General features: G+C 60.1%; 1 protein-coding gene and 1 long non-coding RNA gene across 12 annotated transcripts; one reads left to right on the top strand and one right to left on the bottom strand.

The window, feature by feature from the left end:
- Nucleotides 1-226: 226 nt before the first annotated feature.
- LOC107195635 lies at nucleotides 227-7,736 on the bottom strand. 3 transcript variants are annotated; one of them, XR_003046187.1, is made up of 5 exons: nucleotides 3,754-7,736; nucleotides 1,963-2,320; nucleotides 1,707-1,869; nucleotides 1,290-1,527; nucleotides 227-1,175 (listed from the first exon to the last, which is right to left on the bottom strand). It is a non-coding gene; the product is annotated as an uncharacterized LOC107195635 (long non-coding RNA). The 3 variants fall into 3 exon arrangements; XR_001516834.2 differs by lacking the exon at nucleotides 3,754-7,736 and having other exon boundaries at nucleotides 1,963-2,785; XR_003046188.1 differs by lacking the exon at nucleotides 3,754-7,736 and having other exon boundaries at nucleotides 1,290-1,523; nucleotides 1,963-2,785.
- Nucleotides 7,737-11,129: 3,393 nt separating this feature from the next.
- On the top strand, nucleotides 11,130-18,899 carry POLM (DNA polymerase mu). Of its 9 annotated transcripts, none has more exons than XM_015589048.2 (11): nucleotides 11,130-11,415; nucleotides 12,581-12,764; nucleotides 13,502-13,600; nucleotides 13,727-13,897; nucleotides 14,511-14,582; nucleotides 16,257-16,377; nucleotides 17,648-17,780; nucleotides 17,884-17,986; nucleotides 18,063-18,154; nucleotides 18,384-18,467; nucleotides 18,635-18,775. In XM_015589048.2, the coding sequence occupies exons 1-10, from the start codon at nucleotides 11,243-11,245 to the stop codon at nucleotides 18,436-18,438; spliced, it is 1,203 nt and encodes a 400-aa protein (XP_015444534.1). In that variant the 5' UTR covers nucleotides 11,130-11,242; the 3' UTR covers nucleotides 18,439-18,467; nucleotides 18,635-18,775. The 9 variants fall into 9 exon arrangements, with proteins under 9 accessions (XP_015444534.1, XP_015444531.1, XP_006911530.1 ...); XM_006911467.3 differs by having other exon boundaries at nucleotides 11,131-11,415; nucleotides 18,063-18,308; nucleotides 18,635-18,858; XM_015589045.2 differs by having other exon boundaries at nucleotides 17,884-18,154; nucleotides 18,635-18,858.
- The last annotated feature ends 706 nt before the right edge of the window (nucleotides 18,900-19,605 follow it).

Raw genomic sequence — 19,605 nt, 5'->3', positions numbered from 1 at the left:
GGGGGGGTGCGCTGCAGGGGGGGGGCAGAGCAGTCCCGCTGCGCGCCTGGCACTTCCCGAAGTGGGACCGGGGCGGCGTCCCGGGCCGGAGCGGATGGGAGGGCCTAAGGGTGCGGGTCCCAGGGGAATGACGCCCCCGCCCGGCTCACCCGCGGCACCGCCCGCAGGCCAGCGGGATCCGGAGGCGAGGTGCCACTGAGCCTGCCCGAGGGGCCCGGGAGGGGGCAGAGCAGTCCCGCTGCGCGCCTGGCACTTCCCGAAGTGGGACCGGGGCGGCGTCCCGGGCCGGAGCGGATGGGAGGGCCTAAGGGTGCGGGTCCCAGGGGAATGACGCCCCCGCCCGGCTCACCCGCGGCACCGCCCGCAGGCCAGCGGGATCCGGAGGCGAGGTGCCACTGAGCCTGCCCGAGGGGCCCGGGAATCCGGGAAATGGAGCCAAGCCGCGGGCTCTGGCCCCCGGGACCCTCCCCACCGCCACCAGCAGAGGGTCTGGGAGGGCGCCTGGCCAACCCGCCGTTCCCTGCGTCTGGCAGCCCTGGGCTGTGCCCAGCCGTCATTCAGTCGGGCAGCCAACTGCCCAGGTCCAGGACGCCAGCTGGCCAGTGCTGCTCCCCAGGGGAGGCACTGCATTTGGGGACCCAGTCTCTAATGGGGGCAGGTGCAAAACTGCCTCAGGGCAGGACAACTGCTCTACTGGGGTAGGCGCCCCCAAGTCAGGTCGCCCCTCCCCTCCCAGGTTCCGGCACCAGGGCGGAGGGGGAGGAGGAAGGAGACTCATCTTACTAAGCTGCGTGTGTATCCACAGGAATGGCTGGCTGCGAGTGGAGGGACTCGGCACTCACACAGCGATTTCCGTACAAGTTCAAGGCTTTCTTGCCCAGCCCTGCACTCCTGGCAGCCTAGGGAGGGTGCCTGGACCCCAGGTTAAGAACCTGGCAAGGAGGTGGGAGGCAGCAACTCGCTTTGTCTGGCCTGTCTTGAGTGGGGCACTGCCTCGGGTAATGCCAGGTTAGATCAGGAGATGGTTTCATGGTCAGCACGGGGGAGCCCAGCTCTGTGGGGAAGACACAGGGCACAGGAGACCACATACTGCCCTCGAGGACGTGGACCAGCCGGGGGGAGCCGTGTGCCTTCAGCCCAACGAAGCTGGGTGCCAGACCCGCCACCTACACCACCTACACCGGAGGCACAGATGTCTGGGGTCAGGTCCACCGCCCACCCCAACGTGGATGGCCATTCTCTCCTTCCTTTCCTCTGACCGGAACCCAGTTTTTAGAAACGGAGCCTACCGTAGCTCCAGCCACCATGTGGGCTCAGTGGAATACAGACTGGGTGAGTTCCAGACTCCCAGGATCTGTCAGTAACGTCTGCATGGGTGCGGGAAGGATCAGACCCTCAGGATCAGTCACGTCTGCGTGGGCACTGGCACTGGGAATCGCGGTGTGTATGCCTGGAGTTTCCATAGGGCCGCCTGAAGGGCCCCAGATGGGCCTCACGCCTAAGGCCAGAGCTCCCAGATCATTCTTCCTTGAAGGAATGAGGAAGCCAAGAGAAGCAACCATGTGGCAGTCAGCCCCCAGCCAAGCTCCACGAGGGTTCCGCCCAGTGAAGTGGTCAGGTGGGGAACCCAGGAGCACCTGGGGCGGCTGACAGGCAAAATTGGGAGCCTGGGTTAAAGGGAAGAGGAAGCACAGGTCAGGGCTCACCTGGGCCCTGTGCACACCCTGCCTCAGCAGGCAGCGGCCGGGGGGCACTGTGGGGGCAGCCGGCTCAGCTCGGACGGGAGCAGGACCCTGGAAGCCTTGGTCTCCTCGTCTCTCGCTCCCAAGGGCCTTCCTTTGTCTCCCAGTGGCTCAGCCTTGCACATACCTAAGCGGGCAGTGGGGCTGTGTCACAACCTGGGTCCTAGGGTCCCATCCAGCTCTGGCCATCTGATCACAGCGTCACCTCCCTGCTCCTCACCTGTCTCCCCAGCCCTCGTGATGCTGGTCAGCGGGTCCCGCTTGTGCTGCGCAGAGCTCAACTCCAGCCCCATCGTCCCCCTCATCAGACACCCTTGTTCCTGCCTATTCTGCGCCCTGCCATGTGTCCCCAGGCTGCTCCTGGCAGCAGGATGATGCAGCAGGCTTTTACCCACAAATGTCCTCTGCAAGCCTCTGAATCATCCTTCTGGAAATGTTGTCTTGGAATTTGCCCTGTTGCCCTCCGTCGAGTGTGTCAAGCAGAGAGGCCCAAGGTGGGGGGCGGCTGTGAGGCGTCACTTCCCGCAGAGGCGCCTTCAGCTGGCTCACACATGGATCGGATTTGGGCCCGACAGTCTCTGCCAGGGAAAATAGAAGCCAGAAAAAAATAAGAAGGACTAGAAAGGACCTTTTCGACAGCCGTAGTGAGTCATCGACAGGAACTTGAGCAAAGGCCTCGGGCGCTGGGCTGGAGGGCCGGGGAGTGAGGGGCCCGTCGCCCCTAAGGGTCTGGGCTGGGGAGAGGACAGGCGACTGCCGTCCATGTCAGGTGGAATGCCCCCTCGATGGGCGGGGCTCTGCCTGGGTGTGGAGATGCAGCCAAGGGCTCAGCCGGAGACCCGTCTGCTGAGAAGCGCAGCCTCAGAACCGAAAGGTCAACAGCGAGAGGCTCGTGTGCTCCTGCGGCTGCTGCTCCCTGTTCTGGGGGCCAGTGCCCCCTGCTAGCAGGCAGGACACCCGTGTCCATGTCCGAGGACACGCATGAGCTAGTCTGGGGTCTGCTGGACACCCTAGAGCCCCCCCCTCCAGCTTCCTAAGAGAGCCCTGGCCCTTTCCCTCCCCCCAGTAAAGGTCTATGGCGGAGGCGGGTAGCAGGACTGGGCCTGACGGGGAGAAAGGGGACAGCCCCCCAGGTAGGCCTATCCTTGCTGCTTCCAGAGTGGGGGAGGGGAGTTCTTGGAGGAACCTGACAGTGCAGTGGGTCACCGGACAGACGGTCAGGCCTGGGGGAACAGGAAGTCAGCAACTGGATGTGGGGATAGAGGGTACCAGGGAGTGAGTCCAGCCCTGGGGGGAGACTGTTCATGCCAGTCACCGAGCCAGGTCTTGGCACATGGGCGGCAGGTTGGGCAGTGCTTAATGCTTGCTGGGTATGAGCCCATCTCCCCCATTTCTGAGTATGGAAACTGAGGCCCAGGGAGAAGTGACGTGTCTGAGACCGAATGCTCTTTGTGTCCAGGCTCCCTGGACTCTGGCCATCAGGCCACAGGGTCACCAACCACAGGACCAGCGTGGCCCAGTTCTAGCTGGGGCAGCTGCAGGACACAGGGACAGGGATGAGCAGGAGCGACAGGGCCTGGGGGAGCCGGAGGACACCCTCCCAGGTGCTCGGAGCCTCGGCACAGTGGTCTGACGGGAAGACCTGGGGAGCCTGGCTCTGGACAGCAGGCTCCAGGCTCAGACGCCAGCCACTCCACCCCCAGTCCAGGGACCAGGGGAGGGGGGCCCAGGCCTGGCCTGTCCCTCTGCTCCTCCCTCCCTCGCGAAACCCAATGTCTGCAGTCTGGACGTCACCAGGAGTCAGGTGGCTCGGCCCACAGGAGGTGGTTCCCAGAGCCATGGAACCTGGGGTGTCCCAGACACTGGCCGTGTGCACAACTGGCAGAACAACTTTCTGGGTTTCCAACAAGCTGAAAGTCTCATGTGATTTTCCACAGTCCGACGGCCCCGCCCAGCTCCCCCCGCCTGGACTGCTGAGCGAGCAGAGTTCACCCAAATTCCTTCCACTCACCACAGAACCAGCCCCTGGGGAGACTGGGATCACCGCGGCCGTGGGGAGCGGGGCTGACGGGCTCAGGGGACGGGGCGGCTTCCAGTGCTGTGAGTAATCCTGTGTCCGCAGGCTGGAGGGCATGTGGAAACACACTGTGACAGCCAGCCGGTGTCAGGTCCCAGGGGAAAGTAAGCAGTCCAGCTCCCAACCGGGTCTGCTGGGAACAACGTCACGTTTTCTTCTCCGTGTGCTCCCAAGGACTCAGGCGTGGGTCTTACAGGAGACACCCAGCTAGTCGCAGCACACAGGGATCTGGGCTCATGTTCTCCGCTGGGGAATTTTCTCCAAGCAGAGGCTGTAGGAGAAAGGACTGAGAACTTTGGTCGCAAAAAAGTGTTGGCTTCTCCTTAAATTATGCTGATGGTGACATAGAGGCAGACAAAACCCTGGGAAAGAAACTGCAGCCCCTAGTCGGGGAGGGAACCTTTTGGGAGCCGCAGTTTCTCTCTTCTGGACACTGGAGTGACAATAACGTAACCTTGGGAAGCAGCACAAGGTCTCACCGAGAAAGTCGTGTCTGAAAAATCCTAAGTCTTCAATAATGGGAAGCTGTTAGATGTAGCTCTTTGTATTTTTCAAGCTGATTTGACTTTGTTTCTACTTTTAAAAGCTGTGAGAAATATCCAGGCAGGTCTGTCCCCGACCCTGGGCGGCCTGGGTGGGGGACAGACGTGAGCACTACGTTTCCCGTGTCAGACCCTCATGGAAGTTGTCCTGGTGTGGGCAGAGCTGAGAAACCACTGTCGTTCAGAGCCGCTGTGGTGGCTCGTGTGTGTCCACTGAGGGGGCTCGAAACGCCCAGACGGCGGGTCAAACTCTTTCTGGGTGCAACCTGTGGGGGCGTCTCCGGAAGAGACACGCTGATCCCAGCCAGCCAGCTGAGAAACGTAGATGCCGCTGTGTCTGCTGTCTGCCCAGGCCCCTCCACACCCCAGAACCTCAGCCTGCATTTGGCTCCCAGTGTTCCCCAGACAGCCCGTGGACCAGGCGGCTGACCTCCGGCCCGTGTCTTGCTCCCATCCGCTGCAGCTGAGCATGGCAGCAGCAGCCCGCGGCCCCCCCGCCAGCTGGGAGATGGCCTTAGGGCTGGGGAAGTGGGGGCCAGCCTCATGAAGGAGTGGGTGCCCCAGGACCCTGCACAGACTCCTTCCTGAGGTGTGCTATGGCTGTGAGCGGGGTATGTGACTCTGGAGGTGCCAAGCCTGGGACAGCCAGCCTGTCCACGGGGCCTTCAGGAAGCAAGGTGCTGTGGTGGCCCCAAGAAGACCTTTGCTGGCACCCAGACTAACACTGCAAGGTCCAGGTTTGGGCGAGAGGGCCCTCACCGACTCAGTGGCACATCCTGCTGCGGACCAAGAATGACCTCTCCTCAGACACCACGCCCTTGGGCTTCACTCAGAGCCACCTGCTCTCAGAGCCTCTCCAACCACCCTACATTAAGCCCCAGCCCTCCCCACATGTGCCGAAAGGACCACTGCGCCCTCCTCACTTTATTTGTGACATATTGGGGCACACTGATGGCATCAATACTCCAGTTAAGTGGCCATCCTGTGCCCGTGCCCTTTGCCCTTTGTAGGCCCTGCCCATTCTGCTGCAGGCTTGGTGGTGTGACCGCTGTGGACAGTGGGATGAGAACAAACTTGGTTCTTGGAAAGGCTTGAAAAAATGCTTGCAGAGTCCCCACTCCCCTCCTCCCCGCTTCCAGAACCACGAGAGCACAGCTGGGTGTAGCCTGCTAGAGGACGAGGCTACTGGGGGCAAAGCTGAGGCCACTTGACACTGGCCACCCCTGCCAGCGGGATGCAGGGGACCAGCTGTGCCAGGTCAGACGGGCTGAGCTGCCTACGTGGACGATGGGCAGGCGTGTGACGGTTCTAGTCCACTGAGTCGGGAGGCTGGTCACTCACGATAGCTAACACTCACCTGGCATGTGTATCACGTCTCCCTACCAACGGTGCTGGCTTCGCAGGGCCAAGGATTGGGGTCCATGATGTTGACTACTGAATCCCCCAAACCCTTGTTCAGAGATGTGCCTGACACGTACATGCCCTGAGTAAATACCTGTAATGTGGCAAATACGAGATAAACACCTTAGCAGGATCTTGTGAGACAGATAGGCCTTGGGGCCAGTGGGAGCCGTGCAGACCGGAGGGTGGGCGGGCCAGCACGGAGCAGGCCGGGCTGAGAGGGTGGTGGACGGGGCACTGCCGGCCTGCAGCACTTCTGGAGAGGATGCAGTCTCTGAAACGTGAAATCTCCTTCAAAGACAGGTTTCAGAGCTCCATAACATAGCAAGTAAAAGTTTAATGAAAAAGAAACTTGGTCTAATACCTAGAGACTCAGAGTTGAATCATCTCAGCAGAGAGGTCCTGTGTCTCCACTAAGGGACAACTGATTTACAGCCCAGAACCTGCAACTTCCGCTTATCAGTTGAGATCAGGGTCAGCTGCGAGTGATGGACAACCCAATGTAACAATGGCTAAAATAAAATAGAAATTTATATGCTCATGTAAACAAAATCCGGAGGTAAGCAGTCCAGAGCTGGTAGGGCAGCCTACCGGCCCTTGGAGGTCCTGGCTCCTTTCATTGCGTTGCTCCCTTACTTTCAACATATGGCTCCCATCTCATGGTGCAAAATAGCTGCTCGACATCCCACCATCTTCGCATCATCCCAGCCAGCAGAAAGGAGGAAAACAACAGTAGAGCACGATCTCTAAGAACACTTTCTAGAAGCTCACACAAAGCTCCAAGTTTTTTTCATTGGCCTTTGCCAGAACTCAGTCGCAGGCCCCACCCAGCTGGAGGGAAGCTGGAAGTGTGGCCTTTGCCAGCTGTGCCAGGAGCTCTGTTACTGATGAAGGAGATACTAGATATTGAGGAATAATTTACAGTCTTTGCTACAGATGATATTCTTTCATGTTCGGTAAGATTACCATTTTCTAGTAGAGGAAGATGTAAAAACCTGAAATCCCCCTAAAAAACTATAAGAATAAGAAAGAAATTGTGAGATTAGCAACTTTCATAACGGGTTGTGAGTTAGGGATCACACTCTCGCGTTTGTCTTCACACCTGGGACAGAAGCCCTGCCGACAGAACCGAGAAGCGGTCGACCTGTCCCACAGGAGGAGGCAGCTGCTGGCAGGTGCGCACCCCCAGCTGCACGGCTCCTGCTGTTGGAGAGAGCGCCAGGGTGCCCAGGGCCACTGCGGCACCCAGAGTCCCAGTGCGAAGCCCTAGCTGCCCGCTCTCTCTACCCTCCTCTCAATCGCCAAGCTCGTTCTTCTGCCTGTGGCCCCAGGCAGCTATCTCTGTACCTGGCCCTCTCACCGGGCCCGGGATGCCCTGGCCCCTCACAGTCTCCCCATGGGCATGGGGGCACCTCCTGCTAAGAGGCACTTGCTGAGGGCCTGACAGTCAGATGCATACGTTCCATGCCAGGACGGCTTACGCAGTCAGCAAACATTCATGGGCCGGCATCGTGTGTGGGCGCTGCCCCCCAAGCCCCTGGCAGCCTTCTCTGCACAGAGGAGACAGATGCTATAGCCCACAGGGCTGGGGGACACACAGGAGGCCCAGCCTGGGCTTGGGGACCAGCACAGACTTCCTGGAGGAGCGAGTGAGATGAGTCAGGCAACTCACCACAGGGAAGGGACAGTGTCTGGGCAGAGGGCACTGCACGTGCCAGGGCCCAGAAGACCCTGCTGCAGGGGAGCAGCCGAAGGGACTTCAGAAGGACAGGCCAGTGTGAGGCCTGGGCAGGTCAGCTGAGTGTAGACAAGAAAGGCAAGGGGCCCTGGAGTGCTGGCGCAGGGCCCACCAGACCTGAACCCAGACATGATGAGGGAGGAGCCCGCGAGGCCACTGGCTGGGAACTGGAGTGGGGTTTTGAGAGGGGCTCTGGAAGAGCAGTTACCAAGGAAGCGGGCTGGGAGGGGCCGGCCAGCATGGGCCTGCTCTGCAGACAGCTGGCCACACATTCCCGAAACCAGGGCTGTGGACTGTGCAGTGGGGATTGGGGTGACTGATGGGGGAGGGGAAGGGCAGTCACACCCTGGGAGTGTGTGCGGGGATGGGCAGTGACCCCGCCCCTCAGGACTGGCGAAAGGACTGGGTGGCCTCTTCGTCCTGTCCCACTGTTGACCGAAGCAGACTTCAACAGAGCACTGTCATTCGAGGCCCTTTGACAGACCTCTGGCCTCCACACGGGGAGGGAATAAGTTTCTGTTGTTTTAAGCCACCCAGTCTGTGGTAATCTGTTACAGCAGCCACGGGACACAAACACGCCAGGCTTTAGGGGCTAAATTGGGTCCCCCAAATTCACGTGTTGAGCCTGAACTCCCAACGCGACAGTATTTGGAGATGGAGCTTGTAGGAGGTAACAGATTAAATGAGGTCAGTGGGGTGGGGGTCCTAACTCAATAGGCTTGGTGGCTTTTCAAGGGGAAGGGAGCCGGCTCTGTCTCTGCACATGCGCTCGAAGAGGCCGTGTGAGTGAGATGGCGGCCACCTACAAGCCACGTGAGTTGGCCTCAGAATGAGACCACCCTTGTCGGCACCCTGGTCCTGGACTTCCGTCTCTGAAACTGTGAAAAATATTTGTTGTTGAAGCCGCCCAGTGTGGAGTGTTTCATTGCGTCAGCCTGAGCTGACTGCTCCACCAGGCAGCCCACACCCGGTGGTGTGGAGAGCTCAGGAGGACCAGGCCCGCGCTGGTGGCTGGTGCACCAGGGCCGGCGGCCCTCGGCAGTGTCCGGCAGCATTAGCTGTCTGGCCACGAGCAGCCCACAGGAGCCAGGACCACCGCTGGGGGGGCAGGAGGCAGACAGATACAGCAGGGTCCTGGCCCCACCGGCCAAGGACAGGTGTGAAGGGCACTGAAGTGACCTTCATGGAAGGTGCTCCATGAAGGCCATGAGGATGGAAAGATGACTGCCAGGGACCTCTTGGAGCTGGAAGTGGGAACGAGAAATAGCCAGATGAGATTCATCTTGGAAAAATGCAAGCTCATGCATTCGGATAAAACTAATCCACAACACGATATGAGACAGCCACTCACAGAACGAGGACTGCCACCCCCAGGACAGCGGAAAGGGCCAGCCAGGAGGCCATCTGTGCGGCCTGTCTGACTTTTTTGGGGGTGGTTTCAACATGGGGAACAGTAGGCTGGAGACTTAGGCATCTTGGAACCCTGAGCCAGGTTTATGGGAAAGAGGGCTGAATTCTCCACTTCTTAGCTGGTCAGACTGTGGTGGCCCACAGAGGGCAGGGAGGGGAACACGCCACCCATCAACGCTGTGGCCTTGCCCACTGGTGCCCAGGCCTCCATTCAGTAGTCACTGAGGGTCACCCTTCCCCCTCACAAACCTCCCTGCACCTGTGGAAGCCCCTGCGTTCCTCATTTTTGCAAGTAACCCAGTGTTTTAAGTATTCAAGTGTGATGTCACTAAAAGCTGCCTTTGCTCCAGATGGAGACGGAGGACGTTAAAAAGAAAGAAAATAGTTTCCAGGGATAGAGAGGTGGAACTCACAGATGAGAACTAGGCTCCTACCCCTTACAGAGGCCCTGGGAGCGGCCCCTTCCCTCCTGGGGCCACAAGCCCAGCCTCTTGGAGTGTGTGTCCTGGGGTGGGGGCGGCCTTAGCCCCTGCCCACTGCACATGAAGAGAAGATGGAGCAGAGGGGTGGGACGGGGTCACACCTGGCCTCTCCCGTCTTAGTCTGAGCACGGCTGTACTGCCGTAACAAAGATTCCAAAACATAGTGCCTGGGAATGAGAGGCACACAGGAATGCTCAATGTTTTCAAGATATCAGCTTTCCTAACCTAATCCGTCGATTCGAATGCAATCCTAACCTTGGAAAAGGAATTGCTGGGTGTGATTTTTGTTTTTGTTTCTGGTTTTGGTTGGATATGGTTGCCAAACTGGTTTTCAAAAAGTTCTTTCTAAAAACTGCCAGTTCTCTCACACCTTCAGCACGGGATCAATCCTTTACATGTCCGACAGTGCGGCAGGTGAAGAGAAGATGTCTCTCTTGCATTGGTCTTCTCTAATGACCCGGCGGCTCGGGCAATCTGGCGTCAGCCGAGTAGCATTTCTTCTTTGGCTTGCTACTGATGTCCTTGCCAATTTTCCCATAGATCATTGCCTTTTCCTTATTTATCTGTGGACAATTTTATAATTATATGAATTAGACTTAATTTCAGAATGTCACAGACACCTGTCCAGCTTGCCTTTTAATTTTAAAATATGTTTTAAATTTGGGAGCCGAGTCTGTCGTTCTTTTCTTTCAATGTTCAGGTTTATTGTGGGGCAGATTGTAAAAACATTCATCGACTTTTCAGTATCTTTGTTTTTTAGACTTGAAAGTTAAACCCATCTGGATTTTATTATGGTGTACAGAAGGGAGGGAACCAACTTCTATTTTTCCAAATGGCCGGCCAGCTGCCCCAAGCCCTTTGACTGAAAAACCTTTCCCGGGTTTGAAGCGGCCGCTCCACCAGCACGTTCCAGGCTCGCGCGTCTGCCCCGCGGCGCCGTCCCGGGACGCGCCGCAGGGCGTGTCCTCCTGTATTTGCATAGAGGCGTGTCCTCCTGTATTTGCATAGAGGCATGACCCCCCCCGTATTTGCATAGAGGCGTGTCACCCTGTATCTGCATAGAGGCGTGTCCTCCTGTATTTGCATAGAGGCGTGTCCTCCTGTATTTGCATAGAGGCATGACCCCCCCCGTATTTGCATAGAGGCGTGTCACCCTGTATCTGCATAGAGGCGTGTCCTCCTGTATTTGCATAGAGGCGTGTCCTCCTGTATTTGCATAGAGGCATGACCCCCCCCGTATTTGCATAGAGGCGTGTCACCCTGTATCTGCATAGAGGCGTGTCCTCCTGTATTTGCATAGAGGCGTGTCCTCCTGTATTTGCATAGAGGCATGACCCCCCCCGTATTTGCATAGAGGCGTGTCCTCCTGTATTTGCATAGAGGCGTGTCCTTCGTTCACATAGAGGCGGCCCCTGCTTTATTTGCATAGAGGCGTGTCCTCCTGTATTTGCATAGAGGTATGACCCCCCCCATATTTGCATAGAGGCGTGTCCTTCGTTCACATAGAGGCGGCCCCTGCTTTATTTGCATAGAGGCGTGTCCTCCTGTATTTGCATAGAGGCATGTCCTCCCCTATATTTGCATAGAGGCGTGTCCCCCTGCATCTGCATAGAGGCGTGTCCTTCGTTCACATAGAGGCGGTCCCTGCTTCATTTGCATAGAGGCGGGGCCTCTGGCACCGCCCAATCAGGCCCACCGCGCTCCGAGCGGCCCCAGCGGCGCGTGCCACCGAGCCCGAGTTTGCGTGCGTGGGGTGGGCCCGCCCCGGGGAGGAGCCCCGCGCCACCGCCTTCCTTCCGGCTCCCCCTACCCCTCTAACTCAGTCCACCGCCGCCGAGGTCCGCTCCCCGATGCTCCCGAAACGGCGCCGGGCGCGGGTCGGGACACCTGGCCCCGACTCCTCCGCGGCGCGCTTCCCGGGGGTCGCCATCTACCTGGCGGAGCCGCACATGGGCCGCAGCCGCCGGGCCTTCCTCACGCGCCTGGCGCTGTCCAAGGGCTTCCGCGTGCTGGACGCCTACAGGTGCGCGGGCTGGGAGCAGCTCCCCGAGGGCGGGGACACTTACCTGGGGTGAGGGCGGGTGTAGGGCGCGGCGTCCACAGCCCCACCCCTCGGAGAGCCGGGGACGTCCGCGTCGGGTGGACCGGAGGACACCGCTCCGTGCCCACCGCCAGGACTTAGCAGATGACCAGCCACGGTCACGTGCCGCGTTTAACAGCTGAGGGGCTGAGAGCTGAAAGAACTCGCACGCAGCTGGCCGGGTGGGGGGGCCACGCCAGGTTTCTCGATTCCGTTAACCCTGGGACGTCATGGTCGCGTCCTGCTTTCATTTCCTCTTCTGTAAAAGGGCGCGAATAGTTAGGGCCAGGAGCGATCTGTAGGTCGAGGGACTGTGTGCCAGAGGCTTTGTAGACAGCCACGTGAGTGCAGGCGTGGTGAACAGTGTCACTGCCTTTGAGAGTTCTTGCCATCTCCTCTCTCCGGGCACTGAGAAAGTGACTTGAGTGAGGCTCCGGGACGACAAAAAAATGGCAGCTACACAGGCGATGCAGAGAGTAAGGTGGCGGGTTCCCCTAAGTTTGAAGTCGAAAGAGCAAGCGAACCCGAGGCCAGTTCCCCCACAGTGGTTTCTTTTTTTAAACTTCATCTTTGGTGGTGGTGGTGGGGGGGTGATTGTGGTATGGCAGGCCCACTCAGGAGAGGATGGTGATGGCAGCGTGGCATGTGCTGGGCGCCGTGGAAGCCCCATCACTTATTAGCTAATTTACTCTTTACAACAACCCAACAAGGGAGATGAACTGTCTCTGCTTTACGGAGGAGCAAATCAAAGCACCTAGAAGTGAGGAAGGTGCCCAGGGGCACGCAGCAAGGATGTGGCAGAGCTGAGGTTCAACGCCAAGCTGTCTGGCTCTGGCGCTTGGATGAAGAACCCCTGGTCCTTGGCCCTGAGGAACTCCTTTCTGTGGGATGCGAAGAGAGGGAGACAGCACAGAATCAGGCTGGGCTTCTGACGGCTCGAGCAGGGACCACAGCTCTGCGGTGCTGGAGGGCCGCCAGTAGAGGGGGCTGGAGGTCTCTGAGAAGGTGGTATTTGAGGTGGGTACTCAGAGGCAGAGCAGAGGCTTGGAGGTGCTAGGGAAGCAGAAAGGGTGGCCTGGGCCTCACCCCTCCCCCTGCCCCTGCCCAGCTCTGAGGTGACGCACGTGGTGATGGAGCAGACCTCTGCGGAGGAGGCCGTCTGCTGGCAGGAGAGCAGGGTGGTGCCCCCCCAGTCCGGGTGTGCCCGCCCCGCACTGCTGGACATCAGCTGGTTCACAGAGAGCATGGCAGCCGGGCAGCCTGTACCCGTGGAGGGCCGGCACCGCTTGCAGGTGAGTGGGTGGAGGGCACAGAGGGGGCCCCAGCGCAGGTAGCTCAGCTTGGTCAGGTGCCACACGTCGCAGCCGTGCCTTAGCATCTAGACGATGTGGGTGCTGAGGGCTCTGATCCCACCTCCGAGCCAGGCCATCTCAGCTTCTGCTGTCACCATTCGTGCAAACTCTCTTTGAGTCCACCTATGTTTAGCATCTTTGGCCTTTCCAGGTAGATGATTGTGATCCCTGAGTGAGATGACAAGGGCCGGCAGGAGCCTGTCCTCAGAGTGCTGTGCAGTTCGTGGCCTCGGCCCCGTCCGTGCTTCCTAGGCGAGCCGAGCTGGGCGATACAGGTGTAGGCTCAGAACAGGACACCCACGTGCAAATCCTGGTCCTGCCTGTGAGCCATGAGGCCTCGGTCTCCGCTCCTGAGGTGGGGGTGTCAGACATTCCCTACCCACGTGATTGAGATGCTTCGGGGAGCTAGGGGGCTCATGTAGCATGTGCACCAGCAGGAAAGGTGCTCTGTGAGGATCGGCATGTGGTGCCACCCTGCCACTGGCCTGCAGAGCCCGTCCCTGGCTGCTGTGCAGGGCAGTGCCGCCTCTGCCCCATGCCTTCAGTCATTTCGCCCTCAGAGTCAGCCCCTTCTGTCCTGTGTGCCCGAGAGCCCTAGGTGACCGCCTAGGAGAGGCAAGGCTCCAGAGGCTGCCAGCCCTGCAGGCTCAAGTGGCCTGTTCATTGCCCATCCCTAGGTGGCTGTGCCCAGGAAAGGGCTGCCCAGCCTGGTGTGGATGCCACCCTATGCGTGCCAGCGCCCCACACCCCTCACACACCACAACACCAGCCTCTCGGTGAGCCGTGGGTTCCCAGCCTCCCTGGGAGCACTCCCCACTCTGCTCTGCCCCAGGCTTGGGGACAGGTGGGTGGCAGCTGGCGAGCTGCGATGAGGCTCCCCACCCACCATGTCCTCCCTGCAGGAGGCTCTGGAGATGCTGGCAGAGGCAGCGGGCTTTGACGGCAGCGAGGGCCGTGTCCTTGCCTTCAGCAGAGCAGCCTCCATGCTCAAGGCGTTCCCTGGCCCTGTCACAGCCCTGAGCCAGCTGCAGGGCCTGCCCCACTTCGGAGAGCACTCCTGCAGGGTTGTCCAGGTAGGTACGTGCCACGCCTCGGAAGGCGGGGTTGTGGACACAGTGGGCTGCGGTGACCTGGAAGCTGGTGAGCGCAGGTGGTCGGCTAGTTCAGGGCCCACTGTGCAGGCTCCCTGGCGGTGGCAAGCCACCATCCACTCAGATTCCGCACGTAAGTCAGGGTCATACCCTGTTTCAAGGTGGCTGAGACGACTCAGAGGGAGCCACCAGGGCCTGGCAGGGCTGGTGGCTGGCACTGCTGGCATCAGCCCAAACTGGATGGTGGCAGAGAAGCCCCATGTGTAGGCACTTCCTTCCAAGTGCAAAGGCCTCTGTACCCATCTCTGGGAGCACGCACGGGGACAGAGGGGGCCTTCATGCTTTTAGATGCAGGCGCGTCGACTTCACCAGCTGTTCGGAACAGCAGTCGTTGACATATATGGGGACTTGTTACTCATCCGAGGGACCACCTGTGTCCCGGGGCCGAGGGGCTTTGTGGTCGCCTCCCTGGACGCAGTCTGCGTCTCCAGTCCCTCTGTCCCATGCTGACACCGCAGGGCCCCTGCCGACATGAGGTCTGCAGGCCTGGCCCAGCTCTCTCCGCCAGCGGGCTCACGGCCTTGTCTCTGCGCAGGAGCTGCTGGACCGAGGCGAGTGTGTGGAGGTGGAGAGGGTCCGGCTGTCGGCCAGGTACCGGAGCATGAAGGTGCGCGCAGGGCAGGGCGGCTGCAGGGGCGCACAGCCCACTTCCCCGATGACTCCACAGTCACGCAGCGGTCGGAGTCAGAGGGCCTCTGAGGAAGTGGCAGCTGACACCTGACACGCATAGGTGGAAAACAGCAAAGAGAAACTTGTTTTGAGCACAGGGAATTTTCTAGATTGCTCAGCACTGTCCTTACTGGACTGTTAACGGATGCGCTCAGGTGTGTCACATGCTCTGCACTTTAAACAGCGTCTGCTCAGAGCTGAGGGAGCCAGCAGGGCCGCGGAGCCTGGCTCTGGTCTGCGTGTCTGGCATCGTGCCCTGATCTGGTGTCACCGCCTGTGTCCACAGCGCCATCTCTCTGCTGCTCCTCAGCTCCGATCACATGTGGAGCCACCCGACGTCTCAGCGCTGCTCCTGTGGCTGCCAATTGTCAGACTGGCGGCCTGTAGGGTGGTGAGGCGCCTGGCAGGGCCGGCCGTCGCGGCCGTGCGGAATTGCCCAGAACGTTGCAAGGATCGGCGGGGGTTCAAGGAGGGAGAGGGGGCATCCCTGGAGGACAGAGGGGCTCAGGCAGGCAGAGGACAGGGTGGGTGTGACCCAGGAGCCAGGGAGGGCGAAGGGCTGAGAGAGTGGAGCCGTCAGTCTCCACATGGGCGCCCAAGTCCCAGAAAACGGAGAAGTATGTTAACAATTAGTTTACTTTTATGAACAGTATGCTTGGGTTATTCTCAACATTTTTTCTGTCAGGGTTCCTTGGTGACAGTGACTCAGCTCCTGTTCTTGGTTTGGGGGATCAAGGAAAGGATGACCAAAACATAGCTCAAAAAGGGGTACAGCTTGTCTGCAGGAAGTGGGGCTTGGGGCTCGAGTGCTGCCGGGCTGTTCTCTCTCCTTGGCACTCCAGCTGCCTCCCCCAGTCACACGTGGCCTCAGAAGGCGCTCCTGCCACACGTTACAGCCCCCGCCGCTGCACGGGCCTGCCTTCTGCTTGGTTCCAAAAATCCCTGGGGAGGGGCTCTGAGTAGCCGGTCTGGGGCAGGGGCTACTCCTGACCAAGGGGCTGTAAGAGACAGGTGACTTTCTTGGTCTGGGGTCAGGGCCCCCCTGTGTGAGAGACGTGTGCGGGGAGGCGGCCACCCCATGAGAGCTCAGTTCCAGCCCTGTCATCTCCTGTGTCCTGGGTGCTATGCTGGCCAATGGCTGGGCAGTGACGCCTGCTGTGTTTGAGGCTGGAACAATGGCACCAGCCCCGGGCTCATGTCCTGCCAGACCCTGCTGAAAGCACCCTCTATTATGAGCGGCCGTGAAGCTCACTGTGTGTTAGGAACTGCAGTGACGTGTCAGCTACTGTTAGGTGACTGGTGATGTTAGAGTCACAGGCTGGAGCTGCACACGGTCTGGGGACAGACTTCCTAGAGGAAGAGGCCAAGGCCCTGAGGTCTTTCCATGCTGCCCCCTGGAGGGTGGGCTGCACAGGCCAGGCTCGGAGTTGAATCCTGCCTATGCTTCCGTGGGGCCTGGGACAGGCTGCTTCAACTGGAAAGATGCAAGTAGGGGCAGCACTGGCCGGGCCGCGTGACGACCGAGTGACGACCCTTTTGCAGATCGGCGCTGCTTTGCACGCCCTGATGTGAGAGCTTCACTCTGATCTGGCCGCGCTCATCCTCCCAACAGCTCTTCACCGGGATCTTTGGGGTCGGAGTGAGGACTGCTGACCGGTGGTACAGGGAGGGGCTGCGGACACTGGACGATGTCCGAGGGCAGGTGCAGAGACTGACCCAGCAGCAGAAAGCAGGTGAGCCCCAGAGAGGGCCACTCCTGGGCTGCCTCAAAGCAAGGTGCCCCAAGGCTTTGACTTTAGAGCTAACGCTGCCTGGACGGCAGGAAGGTCAGTGGGGGGTCCCAGTGGAAGGCGGCTGTCTGTGGTGGGCTTCCCAGGGTCTCCACCCAGTGGGGCCAGGACCCATTGCAGCCCCTTCTCAGGGAGCCATGGCGGTCTCAGTAGCTGATGTGACATTCGGGACCTCCTGCTGAGACATGGCTCGGACTGGGTCTGAACAACTGGGCCTGGGCACACCTTGCCAGGGTGGGGCATGACACTCTGGCCTGCTGGCCAATGACAAGGGGACCCGGGCGGTAGGAGAGGCTCAGCAAGGGGCCTGCTAGTGGGAGTTGGCACTGTGCAGTGGGACGAACAGGAACTTGAGTCGTTTAGGCCTGGGTCTGAGACCCACCTGGGCCACTTACTATGTAGGTAGTTGTGGCCCTGAGTCTGACTCCCTGAGCCTCTGTTCTCTGGGAAGCCACTGAGGCCAGCAGGTAGGAGGTGCTGAGCAGATGCTCCATTCTTTATGGCCTGGGGCACCCCATGGCCCAGCACCCACCACCTCTTCCTAGGGGCTGCAGGAAGGGCCCCTGGGGGTCTTAGGAGACCTGCCTGGTCGGTTAGCAGGAAGTGACACAAAGCTGGAGCGTTAGGTGGTGACACTGCTAGTTCCACTCAATTGCCCCCCAGCCCAGGACACAGCAAGGCTAGGGGTGACAGCAGCTCTGAGAATGTGCTCTGCCAGGTGCTGTCACTGCCACACGTAAACCTCTAACTACATGTGGAAGGTAGAGATCCCTCTGACGGGAGGACAAGGACTTGGGCTAACGAGCACGGCTCCGAAGTGGTAGAGCTGTCTTCTATGTGTCTGTCAACTGCCGGTCCCATTTTATTTTTAGTTTTTTAATTAATTTTTTCATGGTGACATTGGTTAACAAAATCCAATAAGCTTCAGCTTACACTTTAACAGTAAGGCATATGTATGTTTACACTGCGTGTTCATCTTCCATAGTTAGCGGGTCCCATTTTACAGGGGGGAAACCAAGGCACTAGAAAGAGTCTGTGTCTTGGTCGTGTCAGCGTTCGCATCCCGCGTGACGTAGACACGCTCTGTGAGACGCTGTGCTGGCGGGGCGGGGAGGGCACGTGGGGCCTCTGTGCAGATCTACAGTTACCTCAGAATGAAGGCTGGAGGGGAGTGGAGAGGGCGATGGGAAGGTCAGCAGAGCTATGCCCGCAGGACTCAGGCACCATGCGGACCTGAGCACCCCGGTCCAGCGGCCCGATGCGGAGGCCCTGCAGCAGGTGGTGGAGGCGGCCGTGGAGCAGGCCCTTCCCGGGGCCACAGTCACACTGGCTGGCGGCTTCCGGAGGTAAGGGGCCCTCCCCAGCAAAGGCACAGAGTGGCTGCGGGGGCAGGTCTGGGAGCGCATGGAGGCCGTGCCCTGGACAGCAGAGTCAGCCTGGGCCCCGCAGGGGGAAGTTGCAGGGCCATGACGTGGACTTCCTCATCACGCACCCCGAGGAGGGCCAGGAGGTGGGGCTGCTGTCCCGAGTGATGCACAGCCTCAAGGAGCAGGTGAGAGTGGCGGGGTCGGCTCTGCCTTGGTGGTTCCTGGTGTGGTCACATAGCGGTCACAGGGAACTCCCCGCAGGGCCTGGTCCTGTACCACCAGCACTGGCTCCCGCAAGGCCAAGAGCCCGCCCGCCCAGCCCGGAGGAGCCGCACCACCGACACCTTGGAGAGGTGCTTCTGCATTCTTCGCCTGCCAAGTTCCCTGGGGGTTGCTGTCGGGGGCGCCCTGGGGCCCTGCCGCCCCTGGAAGGCGGTGCGCGTGGACCTGGTGGTCGCCCCCATCAGCCAGTTCCCCTTCGCCCTGCTTGGCTGGACCGGCTCCAAGGTAGGGCCTGTGCTGTGGGGCCGCCTGGTCTGGGGTCGGGGCCCTGCCAACGCTGTTGCTTCCCCGCCCCCCCAGCATTTTGAGCGGGAGCTTCGCCGCTTCAGCCGGAAGGAGAGGGGGCTGTGGCTGAACAGCGAAGGGCTGTACGACCCGGAACAGGTGCACTGGCGGGCGGGAAAGGGTAGGGTACGCGGCCTGCTCCTGGCCTGAAGCCCACGGGCAGGGCCCTGGGACACCGCCCACCCCACTGTCCTGGGACCCCTCTTGTCTTCCCCCACCCCCCCGCCTTTGTCAGGAGAGCTACCAAGGTCCCATTTCCATTGCAGGAGACATTTGTGCACCTGGCTGCAGAGGAAGACATCTTCAGACACCTGGGCCTTACATACCTCCCGCCGCAGCTGAGGAATGCCTGACCCTTCCTGCCCACCCACCTCTGCACAGCAGAAATGCCACCCAGCTGGCCAGCCAGTACCCACCACGCCCCGAGCCACTGGACATCTCCTGGCAGAAGTCACCTGCTGCCCCAAGCCCTCGCCCCTCCCGAGTGGAACCCCTGTGACCACCACTCCCCCGGGCACACCCATCCAAGAGGAAACCAAATGAAATCACCCGACTAACCAAGCTCTGTTTTCTGGAAGTGCTGCTGTGTGTTGGCCCGAGTATGGGGACGGTTCCTCCCGCAGGTCAGTCTTGCCTGGGCACCTGCCCCTCAGCCACTGGCGGCACCATGGCTCTGACCCTGGGCCAGAGTCCTCAAGCTGCCCCCAGTGCTATGGGACCCAAACGGGACTTTATTCGCAGGGCTATAGACCCTGTAGACGTGACCGCTCTGTAGTCAGTGCTCAACTGGGTGCTCCCAGCCTCAGGCCTCCGAGCGGGAGGTGGCGCTGGAGCCCCTGCCTACTGGGTCTACCGTGGGTGCTGCCACTGGGGTCACCTGGAGAGGGACGAGGCCCCGAGGGCAGGGAGTTGGCAGGAAGAGAACTTTGAATGCTTATGGTGCCCACTGCCTCCTGCTGGGTCACCCCACACCCCAGCCAGACTTCCTGTCCCCACCTATGCTCCTTTAAGGTCTGTTCAGAGCACCTTTTACAGTCAGGTCACATGGTTTCGCTCCTAGCTCAAAGCCCTCCAGCAGTGCCCCACGTTTCCCAGTAAGTCCCAAGTCCTCACCATGGCCCCCACCCCCACCCCATGGCCCCCCTGCTCCCGTAGACACCCTCTCCTAGGGGACAGGGTCCCGTTCCTCAGATCCCCAGGCGCCCCCACGCCTAGCTGTCCAGCTGGAATCACTCTT

This window comes from Pteropus alecto, unplaced genomic scaffold (assembly GCF_000325575.1).
Source record: "Pteropus alecto unplaced genomic scaffold, ASM32557v1 scaffold214, whole genome shotgun sequence".
Lineage (NCBI taxonomy): Eukaryota > Metazoa > Chordata > Mammalia > Chiroptera > Pteropodidae > Pteropus > Pteropus alecto.
Note: the sequence above shows the minus strand (reverse complement) of the source record. Positions and strands in the feature narration are given on the sequence as shown.

What these genes read in the sequence shown, in the direction of transcription:
- POLM (XM_015589042.2), top strand. Translation starts at nt 11,243, where the DNA reads ATGCTCCCGAAACGGCGCCGGGCGCGGGTCGGGACACCTGGCCCCGAC. An exon ending in AGGGCCGGCACCGCTTGCAG is followed by an intron (nt 12,765 to 13,501) that starts GTGAGTGGGTGG and finishes GCCCATCCCTAG; the next exon opens with GTGGCTGTGCCCAGGAAAGG. An exon ending in ACTCCTGCAGGGTTGTCCAG is followed by an intron (nt 13,898 to 14,510) that starts GTAGGTACGTGC and finishes GTCTCTGCGCAG; the next exon opens with GAGCTGCTGGACCGAGGCGA.